General features: G+C 41.9%; 1 protein-coding gene across 1 annotated transcript in view; it reads right to left on the reverse strand.

Moving 5' to 3' along the window:
• Positions 1–11,605, reverse strand: part of LOC111867304 (venom dipeptidyl peptidase 4-like) — an 82,504-nt gene extending 70,899 nt beyond the window's left edge. Inside the window, 1 exon segment of the mRNA XM_023857042.2 lies at positions 10,779–11,605. Coding sequence (XP_023712810.1) covers positions 10,779–10,847 — 69 coding nt within the window. The 5' untranslated portion in view covers positions 10,848–11,605.
• Positions 11,606–13,973: the final 2,368 nt, after the last annotated feature.

Genomic DNA, 13,973 nt, shown 5'->3' on the forward strand with positions numbered 1-13,973 from the left:
GATTCCACGACCTCCGCCGGGTTTGAACCCGCGTACCTTGAGTCATGAGGTGGGAACGTTACCCCTAGACTACGGAGGCCGCTAAGTGTACTTGGTTACTAGCATTTCAGACACGACAACTATTTATATGCTGTTATCCAATTAAGATTCTAGCTTTAGCTACTGCTATACAGGTAGATCCTGCATTTGTGGTACTTCAGTATGCAATCAGTACTTTCTCATCAGAGATGAAATCGAAATTCCAACATGCTAGTGCTGTTGTTCTGGTGAATAACTAGTGCCAGGCCTGCTAAACTTGAATTACGTAAATGTCATCCCAAATTGTGCAGCCTACCGTACCAGTTGCAAGGTCAAATCCCGGAACACACAATGAATATTTTCCGGTTCTTTCAGACGAACTGTCATTCAACACAATCACTAATGCACTTACACGAGCACTACAGACTGTAAACAAACGAAAGAAGAACATTCAGTGTTACCAACTGAAGTTCTTTCAATGTAGCCAATATAAACAAATTTTATTCCTAAATTTCTTAGTGTTTCCAATATTTTGGCCACCCCATGATGTAGGTTTTTTCATTGTATTGTCTTCTGATGAAGTGAAACACTGATTACAATTAAAATTTAAATTTAAAAAATTCAAGCTTGCAATTCAAATATGTTTAAAAGTTTTCTTCTTTCGAGGACAAATGCTGCAGCGCACTCCTCGTGTGTGGGCACTGAGAGTACTTCTGTTGTCCGTCTCTTGTTTGTTGAGTGCGGTGTTCGTGACAGCGGACGACAGGTGTCTGTTGGAGGTTGAGTGATTAGCGATCCTCGTCATATGCGGACTTCGGATAGGATTATGTTATAGCTGGGCTTTATTTTTTGGTGATGTTTGCGTAGTGAAATAGTGAAAATTTTAAAAAAGATTTAATGCTAGTGGGGTGGGACTAGGTCCCTTGTACTGCGGCCACTTCTGGCCTAATGTACCAGCCCCAGATGATAGGTGAGGGTGATTGTGGAGCAATTGGTGGAATGAAGATTGGCAGGGGAAACCGAAGTACTCGGAGAAAACCTGCCCTAGCACCACTTTGTCCACCACAAATCCCACTTGACCAGACCCGGGATTGAACCTGGGCCGCCGCGTTGGGAAGCCAGCGACTAACCGCTTGAGCTATTGCGCGGCCTTTGAATAGCGAAAACTATCCTATGAAACCAACGGCGGCCAATGAGTGGCCATGTACGTGGAATCTCACCAAAATCATTGCCGTTTCTAGGTTTCCAACAGAATACAAACATTGTCAGTAGGAACAGAGGCGAATGATGCAGTGGTAAAACTTTAAAACATTTATTCGGAAGGCATCCATTTCGAATTTCGGTGACTTACGCACGGTCCTTATTGAAGTTCTTCGAGGTTTCACTCTCTCTCGGGGGGGGGGGCTAGGAGTCCCGTTAAACAGACTTCGACGACTGTTTCCAAATTCTTATACACGTATAACTGCAATCTCTGTAGATGAAAACGTGCCGTTAGATAACCTAAAAATCATTCGATCTTCATCAGCTTCAAGCACAGGAGACTGAACGCTGAGAAGCCGATATCCCTTCGCTAGCAGGCAGTTGGTTCCGGTCTAGGAAGCCCGAGGTTAACGGCAGTGGGGATACGTTTCGCTGACCACGCGACACCCTCTAACTGCTAAAGTTGGCACTAAGTTCGCTGACAAGCGGCGGTCCCTCGGTCGGTATAGTTCGCTTGCGGACTACAGGCCACGGAGTTTTTTTTAGCAGGAAGTTGGTGCATTTTGTTCTGTGCATGAAACCTGAGTATGCGGAAAGCAAAAACACTTTCACCTATCGCCTTCATCGTGTACAGTTTTAATATCCGTAACGTAAATCAGGTTCACTGTCCTTAAATAAATCTAACTGCAGTGCAATGTGACATGTTGTAACTGTGGTACTACTGCTTCTGCTGCCTCAATTGTATTCCAGTTTTACAGTTAGTCTTGTCCACGCTTTACACTTACTCTCTTCCCAAGGTTTCAAGTCAACAGTTCTCAGTATTGTTAAAGTCGGAGGTGCTACAAGGCAGGAGGTAGGCAGTATTACGTAAGGTAATTACAAGTATAATACGGATTAAACGGCATTACGTAGGCCTGTATAATTGCACAAAATGACGTAAAGGTAATAAGCCTTAAGCAATGAAAACGAGTGGGGGAGTGGGGATATAATTCCACGCATTTTTATCCTCGACTCTAGACTGAGGTGTACCTCCTCTGTGGTCTAGCGGTCAGAGTTCCTGGTTCGATTCCCGGGGCTATCAGATTTTCTGAGAAGTAGTCAGCCTCGTGAGGATAATTGAGGAACTATTTCGAGGAAACAGAGGCTCCAGTCAAGAAAACCGAAATTAATGGCCATGGGGATTCGTTGCGCTGACCACGCGACACGCTCTATCCGCTAAAGTTGGCACTAACTTCGCCGACAAGCCGCGGTTGCTCGGTCGATATAGTTCGCTTGCGGACTACAGGCCACGAAGATAAACTGAGGTAAACGCTAGATAAAAAGCTGGATTGGCACCAGGAGTGTTATGCGTGAAGCACATATGGTAATAAGCAATTAACCAAATCCACGGAGTAGGGTTCTCTTAAGAAATCAACAGTCGCTCAGCTGGTGAAGAAATTCCATCCTTTCATTGTTGTGAAGGTTCACTTCAGTGTTTACATGAGCCCACCAAAGTATTTAACATTAGTTACCATGTGTAGACACTAAACATAGCAACCAAATGACTTATTTTTCATGTTCCTAATATTAGTTACTACACGCAATGATTTAAAAATTGAGACGGGCAGCTTAGTCAGTATAGTGACTAGGCTACCGGCCTGATTCTCAGCCCACCCAGGTTTTCATCCAGGCGGTAGAAAGGGCTCCATATCCGGGAGTGAAACGGCCGGGGTGTGACACTAAACAATAGCCTCCATGATATTACTGAAGGTTATGAAAGACTGCAGCTATACGTCCAAAAGAAGGCAGGAGTTCACAGCAGGCTGAGAGTCAACCCGTTGCTTGTACCTGTTTCTTAATTTAAAACAATAACATCTGTATTCTTATATAAAAATTAATTATCTTTGTTATTACTCAAAGCTATGGAATGTCCTGACATTTCTATGCGTGCAGCAAAACAAAACACTTCGTTAAATTATGCATAAGGCTGAAGTTAACGGATCGAAGTTCTCAGATGGTGAAAATAAACTTTTATTTCATTCCAGAGAGTCACATCAAAGAAATGTTGCCTCACATATCTGACTGCATATCTCCCGGTTATTTCTATACCCCGCCAGTTTCAAAGAAGAAAAGTAGACATATGCCTGGGGGAGAATTTATGACGTAACCCACCTGCGCTAGGTCTGAGATGTCTTATTATAAGAATTTCTGAGGAAAGCACAGTAACCCACGCTGACAGAGAAGATTTCATAGCGGTTCGCAGATTACGATCAATATCACTAGTGTTAACTAGCATTGGTTTTAGTCGGGAAACCTAAAGAGAAGAGAAAGCCTGAAAGATCTAGGCACAGATGGGAGCAAAATATTAATATGTATCTTAAGGAAAGAGGTGGAAACATGTACCCTGGATTCATCTGGCAAAGCAGATAAATTGGTAAAGATTTTCGAGGAAGCGATCCGGGCCTAATAGAGTTAGTATCCCAGTATTTACGCGTAGGAACTGAAGAAACCTTGCCGGAATACCTGGTGTCGTGGCTTAGATTCAAACCGAGCACTTCCCGGACACAAGTCTAAAGCGTTACCTCTAGTCATCCTATTCCGTAATTGTTTCCTGTCTATAGATACCTTTTCCACGTGCAAAATTTCTGACATGACAGAGGAACTAACCTTTATTATGTCTGCTAACATAAAAAAGTCTATTCTTTAGTGGAACTGATTTTGTAATCACATGAACATAAATGAACATTTTCCGGAAATGCCTGACATACAACTTCCAGGCGATCAGTAATCTCACTGACTTTCATACGACATTTTACTGATGGGAAATACAAGCAGCCACTTTTATGTAATGTTAACTATTTAGTGCCCCTTGGCGTTGCGTCTATGGATATTCTGTTCACATCCAGTGAACATCTGAGCAAAAAAAAAACAGACGCGACATAAAATGAGTCTACGGCTGTGTACTTAAGAAGGCGGACAAAATGTATGAAACAAAAAAAAAAAGTGGGGTAAGATGTCCTGGATACACATAAGTCTTCTAGTATCTTCTACTCAGGACAAGAGACTTGCTGAGCAGAATAACACAGCTGTATACCTAAGGTCTCTGAATTTGCAATCGAGAGGTACTTAGTTCTAAATCAGATATTTTAATATTTCCTTGGTTTCTCTCAGACCGTTCGAGCGAATGCTTAAAACAGTTGAACGCTATTTCTTCCATCCCTAGTGCAGCGGTAACGATCTGGACTGCCTTCTGTCTTCAGTTTTCATGGATCTTCCTAGTCTCTGTGCGCGAATGCAAGGACTGTACAACAGTAATATAGTACATGATCATCTTCTTTCAAAATCTTATCTACTTATCATCCATGATAATATTATCATCTCATTCGACAAAGAAACAAAAGCAAACTCCGTGGCCTGAAGTCCGCAAGCGAACTATACCGACCGAGCGACTGCCGCTTGTCGGCGAAGTTAGTGCCAACTTCAGCGGATAGAGGGTGTCACCTGGTCAACGCAACGGATCCCCACGGTTGTTATTCTCGGTTTTCTAGACCGGAGCCGCTATTTCATTGAAATAGCTCGTCAGTTATCCTTACGAGGCTGAGTGGATCCAGTTCCAGACCCACTACTTCTCCAAAAATCTGGTAGCGCCGAGGAATTGAACACGGGACATGGGGATCTGTAGAGAGGAACACTGACCACTAGACCATAGAGGCGGTCCATCTCATTCGACGCTCTACAAGACACTGCATTCCGAACAGAGGAACCAAAACTCCGGGACTAAATGTCCCGTCTTTCCTAATAAAACAATTTGTATCTCTCTCACACATTTTACTCAGCGCAACATAACCTCATCTGCTGATGGAAACAGTTAAAACAAAGTAACTAACTAACTACATAACTACTTAGCTAACTCCACAGAGCAATGCGCTTCTTGAGAAGATAACAGTCTCACAACCAGTCAACAATTCTGCACCTCTTATGAGCCCGATACTTCGGTACCATGTTCAAAAAACAGCCCGTACTCTCATATACTATTTCCTAAGACGCATTTCAATATTATACTGACATCTATGCCTAGGTCTCGACATTGATAATATTCCTTTAGTGTTCAAACAAAATGTTGTATAACTCAACTGACCCCAAGGAGTCTTCCTTCTTGAGAAGCTAACAGTTGCTCAGCTACTAAAAATGTTTCCAACATCTTATTGAACCCGAAGATTCACTGTTCGCAAGTGTCCTGAACTGGTCCTTACCCTCAGCCAGATAAATCTAGTCCATACCATCTCATCCTATCTCTCTAAGATCCAATTTAATATTATCCTTCCTCCTGCTTCTAGGTCTTCTTAGTGGTTCTTTCCTCTTTTTTTTCCCCCCACCACAACCTTGAATGTATGCCTCTTCTCTCTCCTGCGGGATACATGCCCGCTCCACATCATTCTCCCTGACTTGATCATTCGAATTGTATTGGCGCAGAGCACGCGTTTTGAAGCCCCTCCTAACACAATTCCAAATTTCTCCTGTTAATGATACATACACAGCGCGACTCATCGTAGTAACTTAACTGCCCTAATAACATATGGAAAAGATTACTTACTTACTCATGGAGCTGAGCCCTTCTGGAGGAGCCGCCAATTCTCCAGCTACTCAAGAATTTCGCAGCATTTTATGGTACCAGAAGGTTCATTACCGTGTTCACAAGAGTCCTCCACTGGTCCCTATCCTTAGCCAGATCTATCCAATCCATACCATCCCATCATATCTCTCTAAGATCCATTTTAATATCATCCACCCACCTACGCCTTGATCTTCCCAGTGGTCTCTTTCCTTCTGGTTTTCCCACCAATATCCTATATGCATTCCTCGTCTCCCCCATTCATGCTACATGATCTGCCCACCTCATCCTCCTTGACTTGATCATTCTAATTATACTTGGAGATGAGATAGAAAGATTAGGCCTACGAATTATTAAGCCCATTTAGATGACACATTGCCGGTCACGGTAGCCGAGCGGTCTAAGTCGTGCACTGTCTTCGCTCGCTCGGAGGCCGGGATCGTGGGTTCGAATCCCACTCAGGGCATGGATGTTTGTGTGCGTTTTTCTGTGTTTGTGTACAGGTAGGGGCCTTGCGACGAGCTGATCACCCGCCCAAGGAGTCCTACCGAATGTGTAAGATCTAGAAAAACCGAAGTGAACGGAGAAGTTCATGGAGGTAGGCCTAGGCCCACTTGGGCTGTAGTGCCAAGGAAAAAAAATGACATATTATTCAGTCTTCATCTGTTCCATTCTCCCCCTTACATCCAAATACAGCAAACAGCATTCTTACGTCACGGCGAGTGCCTGTAGAAGGAACATAAGAAATTACAGTTACATGTACCAGACGAAGAGTCGATTAGAAGCAGCGAAAGTGGACATTGGAATATGAGCTACCATTGAGAAAAGTGACAAGGAAATACACAAATTAAACGGACGGATGAGGGCAGCACAGGAGTAGGATATGTTTAGAATACCGCTGAAGAGACCTACACCGGAACGGCCGGGAGAAGGAAACAAAGGAGAAACACTACATCACTGGAAAGACTCATGAACGTTAGTCGCTGTAGGACATCTAAAAAATGCGGTTGTCCTTACGTGACTGGAAAAAGACAGGTTGTTCTAGATCAGGGCTACCAAACTTCAAAGCATTTTTGGACCGCATTATAAAACAAAAAGTTCTGGGAAGAATCAATCGTCTACTTTCCTTTGATACGACACGGACCGTATAGAAAACGGCGCCTCCGAAAAGTCTTCGTTGCCGTTACCGAGAAATTGCCTTGCAACAACAGGGGATAAACAAAGTCAGAATCAAGAGTCAGCCAATCAGACTGTCTTTGAGCTAAGCCCCTTGAGAATCACGACCAGAATTTTTTTTTTGCAACTGAACCCTTGCGGCTATAGTCCTTATGTAACATCTTCTCTGACGAGAGGGTGGGTTTGTCTCCTATGAATAGGCTTTTCTTTTGTCAAATGTACGAATAGCACATATAACATAGATCTACATGGTCTAAGGCCTTTTCTTCCCTGCAAGCGGTCAGTCCGATAAAAGTGATAATTTTGAATTAAGACCCTCTCATGGAGTTTGAGAGCAGGGCGACATCTGTACGTGTGTGTAGGTCTTGTAGCTCTTTACTGAGCTCATAGCACCGCCTCCAAATGTAATTTGCATTTAGGAGATAAACAGACAGACCCATAAGCACTTCTTTGACACGACACGGACGGCATAGAAGACGACTCGTCCAACAATTCTTCTTTGTTTCGTGTATTCGCTGCAGCGGGAACGTGTTTACAAAGCCTTTTCCCAGCAACGATACATACAGGCATAGACTCATTGGAAGGATTCATGAAGTACCAGTAAGCCAGTGACATCTGCTCAGGTGGCATGATACACATACCAAGTTTCATAAAGATTAGCTCAGGCATTCAAAAGTTGATGGGGGGGGGGTGCACAGACATACAGGCAGGATGGAGATCGTATAAGCCTATCTCAATTTTTAAAAATAAATAAGGAAAATCAGCTAATAAGTATATCCACCCCCCCACCCCCCAACGTATAGCCCTTCCGATGTAGGCACGTGCCCTGCAATCATCAGATATGAAGCACAAAGACAGTAGTAAGAATTCGAGCTAAAAGCAACAACATTTATTTAAATTGAATGCTGCCAGGTCGACAGTTCCAGAAGTCGAAGGCTAAGTTCTGCTAGATTATGCCGGCATTATGTACACTCATGGAGTCAAACCAATTTCATACTTTTCTAAGTTAGATATTAGGTCTACTGTAAAACTAAAGGAGATATTACACAGACTACTTGGTAGGAGCTCTTCGCGTAAAGATGTTGCGACAAAATCCGTCACCTCTCTCAAGTTGGATGGAAGTCAGAGGATACTCTCCAGCACTGCATAGAACCAAAATGTCAGGTTGCAAGTGGCCCGCGTGCTACGAGTTGGAGACCCTTGACCCAGAGAATGAATTATCCTACAGAATTACTCTTCGAAGAGTAAATAGGCGGAAAATCGACTACAAAAATATATATGCCTTTATAATCTTGGGGAATTATTTGAATTGTAGAAGGTAAACTCCTTTGCAGTTAAATTTGTTGAGGGAAATTTTATACAATTAATTTTAGGATTATATTTCTATGTCCCAGAAAATTAAGTAAATAATCAATCTTGTAGAATAAGGTTGTGCTGCTAAGATTTTTGCGTTTTAAAATAAACTGAATTTTAAAATGTCGCTAATTTAAGTTCAATGACCGTAAAATCTTGTTCGTTGGATTCGTTTTAATTATCAGGGTTTTATTTAAATCTGAAATATTAATTAGATGTTACTTTGTACTCTCATTATCTGGAATTTTTCATGGGTATGACGAACCAATGCAGAAAAATGCTTTAATAATTAATTTATAGTAATGTATATGGATTTTGTATGCATGTAACTTTTACTTTTGTCTCACGGAAGCTGTAACTAGGCACCCCAACAGCACTGAAATAGCAATTTCTGGTTTTAGTTCCCAGTAGTATTTTAAAAATAGTCAAATTCTTTCTGAGAGCACAATTACAAACAAGAAATTTATGTTCATATTTTTCCACGTTTTGATATTTTCCGCACCTTCTCCGACGCATGTGTAATACAGATCAATTAATTTTACCTACTTTCGCTCTTTAATGAAGTAGGGAATGGTTTTCTGAAGTAATTTATCTGACAACAAAAAGGTATTTACGTTACAAAAGAAGACACTTGCCGAACCTCGAAATTCTTGTAGATGTCTATTTAAGAGATTGAAGATCCTACAACTTCCAAGTCAATACTGACGAGTATTTCAATTAATCACCTTCATTACATATAACTAAGAACATTTTCAGACTAATTCAGCAGTACATAGCGTTAACGAAAGAAACAATCACTATCTTCACAGACCAGTTGCTAACCTCTCATGTTTTCCTCTTTCATATCTCCAAGTTCTCTAATTCACAATCGTTCGCGGAACTCACCCCATACTAAGTAACGATAGTCCTATTTAGTTGATACAGCGTCATTAAATATCTCATCATTCAATGCCGAGAAACATCATTAAAATTTCTTATGATTTCCTACACCTATAATTTTATATTTTCTTCAACTCTTTCTATGAAATTTACATTATTCTTGCAAAATATGCTTCGACAGTTTCCCATCCCAACGCTGCCCCATTCGGAAGGTTCAGGGTCAATCCTAACCGAGATTCTTTTGTTTGTTTCTACCCAGTCCTTGTAAGCGAATAAGCCTTAAATATGTAACGACTATTTTTCCCTCGAAAATGTGGCGGAATTTTAATTTTTATATAAGTTATGTAACGCACAAATGGCTACCATTTCTACGTGGTCTCCATCTTCTAGGCTAATAGTCATATTATTATTATTATTATTAGAGGGGCTGGTTTTCACCATGCACTTAGACCAGTTATTGGTCCATTGTGCGTCCCCCTTTAATTTCTGTCGCCATACCCTACCGGTACTGGTGCGTACTATCAGCCCCGTTCAGCCAACGAGGTCGGCCGTCGGTTCCTGATATTTCCCCCATCTACCAGAGGCATTGGAAAGTAATTGGGCGGGAAATTATTGCCTAATTTTGCTCAGAGGTCTCCTAGAGACATGAGGATTTTTACGTGCCGTAAATCTACGACACGGGACCCACGGCTTAAAATCCCTCCCGCGTACCTTGAGTCATGAGGCGGGAAACTTACCCCTAGACTACGGAGGCCGCTTTAATAGCCCATCCCTTGTGGCACATATGCACACATATGGAGGCCAAGAATGGGTCCACAACAACAGAGAATTTCTAGCATCTGCTGCAATCTGAGTAAGTCTCCTTCACTATGCGTTAGGCAATAGATTTACCGATTATGCTAGCAGTCCGAATTTCAACGGGAAGTGTAGACGGGATGGAGCCCGACAATCCCGCCCGAGCGGCTCAGCAATTTGCTAGAACATCTCAGATGATCACACTGCATATTTGTGCGTGGGAGCAACTTTTGCACTTAAAAGTGTGGCTGGATAGCCTCAGGATCAATTAAACCCATAGACTGATTCATCCATTCATATTCTTATTGCTCCCACTGAACATAGGGCATCCGTGAAACGTCTCGTTTCACTTCAGTTTTTAATCTTTTAGACAGTCGGTAGGACTCCTTGGTACGGGTATCAGCCCGTCGCAAGGCTGCTACCTGCACACAACACAAACACAGAATAAACGCGGACAAACATCCATGCTTCGAGTGTGATTCGAACCCACGATCCCACTGTTCGAGCAGGCGAAGACGGTTCATGCCTTAGATCGCGTGCCACTGTGACCGGCACAGACTGATTTGCGTTTTAAAGGAAACAACCGTTCACGGAGTCATGATGTAACAATAGTAACACATGACATGTGAAATCCCTTAACGTTACACCATGGCTGAGTAAAGCGACCACTTGCAAATGTAGCCGTGAATGATGAATGCTGATTATGTTTCAAACAATAGTTCATAACTATTAATTTCTTAATTATGAAACCATTTCTCGTACTCACCTGACTACTGTTACCAATCTCCATCCCATTGGCAGAACCACTGTTGCCATAATTACGTTGTTCTGGCATCGTAATTTTCTCTTCTAGTAATTACATCAAGATTTTCTCCCTTACACACAAACACGTTTGCTTCAATATTACGATGGACGTAAAGTTTAATTATTTAATAATAAACTTCCATCTCTATTTCAAATTTTCACGTCGTTTTATTCTTCGCGGTTCGTTATATTATCCATCAATCACTCCTGTAGACACACAGACTCTAAAGCATATTTACACATTTCTTCAAGCACGGCGAAGTTAAACGGAAAGAAAAGTAATTTAAATCCAATTAAATCACAAAGTAACTCAGTTTACTGAACGCAAATGCTTATAGAATAATTTAAGGTAAAACAATCCACAGTCACTTCGCATTAATCACAAATTCGTTTCAGTTGAGACGAAGTTTTTCACTTCTAAACTTACGCTTCAGAAATAAAACCTTATTTTTCTACTTATGTACTACTGAAACTGCACTAAGAACTTGCCATATTATGCACGCATCTCTATCAACGATTGTTGCTAGTACACCTATAACCTCACTTTTTGTACATTAACATTTTTCCCTCCAATAATGTATGGTAAGACAGAACCTAACCTATAAAACATCTCCACATCAGGGTTACACACCAAGACCTCGTGATTTACACCTATGCTGCATGCAATACACAATACCCACTCTTCGCAGCCAAAGACGCGACCTGTTTGAAAACCGCTGTTTCAGAGAAACATAGTAACGACTCCACTACGCAGGACACACGGGAACAGTGACACTACGTCTACGCGCGCAACCGCTGAACTGAATGGACTTGCAGCATTGGCTACTGGTATACCGTCTGCAGCTGACAGAAACCGGTTAGACCAGTTGAACAATGCCGAAAGCAATAGATGAAAAACTGGTTCACCTCGTTTGCCTGCTTGCTCGCAAAGAAATGCAAAATCTGAACACAGATTCACTTACATTCTAGGGGTGCATAACGCTCAGAATTACTGGGTTTTTTACTTTTCCCATCGTTCGGTATTCTAGGAAATAGAAAACACGACATTTAGGAAACTGGATCGGTTTCCGTCTTCAGGTGAGATAGGAAGATACCTACTCAGTTGGGTCCCTTAGAAAGAGCTAACCTGGACTGGATATTCAGTGATTAAAGTTAGCTTTTCTAAGGGACTTCTGAATGTCTTCCCCCCCTCACCTAAGGGTAGAAAGAGAAACCGTTTCCAAAACGTTATGTTTTCTATATTCTACAATACCGGACGATGTAGAAAGTTCAAAAACCCAGTAATCCTGATATAGATTCATGTTTTCGTCTGATTTGAAACTGCACCCTATTCATATGAAGGTATTTGAAGAACCGTTTTCGCTGTTGGCAAGTATATATCTGCCTTTCTCGCAGGTATGAAATGACCCAATTACTTACTTTTAAAGACTCAAGGAAGCAGAAAGTTAGAACTATGTACAGTAGGCTAGTAGTAATTGCAAATGGTTTGAAAGTCAGCTGGAACCTTTACGCTTCGTATTGTGACAGTTTTTCCTGAGTTATTTAAGTACCATATTTCAACTTCTCCGATCCGTATCTTTGGCGAATATTCATCTATGTTGTCCCTTTCTGCCTCGGAATATCGGTATATAATATGTGTGTGTGTGTGTGTGTGTGTAAACTTATTTTCAGTCAATTATGCAAACGTAAAATTATGGTGTAAACATATTTATGTTTGATATTATTTTGTCAGACACTCTTCAATTTTAAAGCGGATACTGCATTAAACTCAATTCGAGTACAAGTCAGATTGGAATGCTACTGTCCTAAAACGGATTAATTAAAATACTGATTATTTTTTAAGAATATTAACTTCTGTTAATTACAGCCAGCAGAATAATGGCAAATTTATCGAGGAATTACGATGGAATTACATACTTTTAAACATTCGATACAATTCATTTTATTCTTTGCCGGGAGAGGTGATATCTCGGTCTGTACAATGATTAGCTACGAGCTGGAAGACCAGGGTTCGAGTCCCACCCGAAATAGAAACCTTTCTCTTCATTATCTCGCACCAACCCAGAAGAAAGAGACCACTCGGAGGACCCAGGTGTAGGTGGGTGGACAATATTAAAATGGATCTTAGAGAGATAGGATGGGATGGTATGGATTGGATTGATCTGGCTCAGGTCAGGGACCAATAGAGGGCTCTTGTGAACACGGTGATGAACCTTCTGGTTCCCTAAAATGCTGGGAAATTCTTGAGTAGCTGCACAATTGGCGGCTCCTCAAGAAGGCCTCAGCTCCATGAGTGAGTGAGTGAGTATCTCTATGTGATCCATTGACACTCCTATTCAGTGTGGTACTGGTAGCTCTGTTGCCGGGTGTAAAGAGGATGGGCAGGGAATCTTACCGGTAACCTCCACCTGCTGCTGAGGTTGAAAATATATGGAGTTATAACACCACTCCCCACTTCTTGGCTTTGTGGTCAAGCAGAGAGACACTCTTAGCTATGTATTTATCTCAGGCTGAAGAGGATGTTTATGAGTTTTGTCTGTTTTTAGCCTACTTTCCTTATTTTGAAAAAAAAAAAGTAGGCTTACGAGATCATGATGTCTGGGAGTCTGTATATCCCCCCTTATTAACTTTTGAATCGCACCATAGCTCAAGCGGTTAGACGCTCGCTTCCCATCGCGGCGGCCTGGGTTCGATCCCGGTTCTGGTCAAGTGAGATTTGTGGTGGACAAAGTGGCGCTGGGGCAGGTTTTCTCCGAGTACTTCGGTTTCCTTTGCCAATCTTCATTCCACCAATTGCTCCACAATCACCTTCACCTATCATGTGGGGCTCGTACAATAGGCCAGAAGTGGCCGCAGTACAAGGGACTTAGTCCCACCCCACTAGCAATAAAGAAAACCTTTGAATGGCTGAACCCATCTTAATGAAACTTGGTTATGTATATGATGGCTGCTGAGCCCGTCTCAACGGCGTAATTCATACTTCTCTCCCGTCATTCTGCGTGTCTGTATCTGAATCCCCCTTTCGTTGTTAAGTAATGGCTCGGTAAGAAAAAGGTTACCACGGCAAGGAATACACATGCCACAATATAAGAATTGTCGGAGGCGTCATTTTAAACGGGGTCATTGTCGTATCACAGAAAAGTAGGTGATTATTTCT

Source organism: Cryptotermes secundus, unplaced genomic scaffold (genome assembly GCF_002891405.2).
Source record: "Cryptotermes secundus unplaced genomic scaffold, Csec_1.0 scaffold373, whole genome shotgun sequence".
Lineage (NCBI taxonomy): Eukaryota > Metazoa > Arthropoda > Insecta > Blattodea > Kalotermitidae > Cryptotermes > Cryptotermes secundus.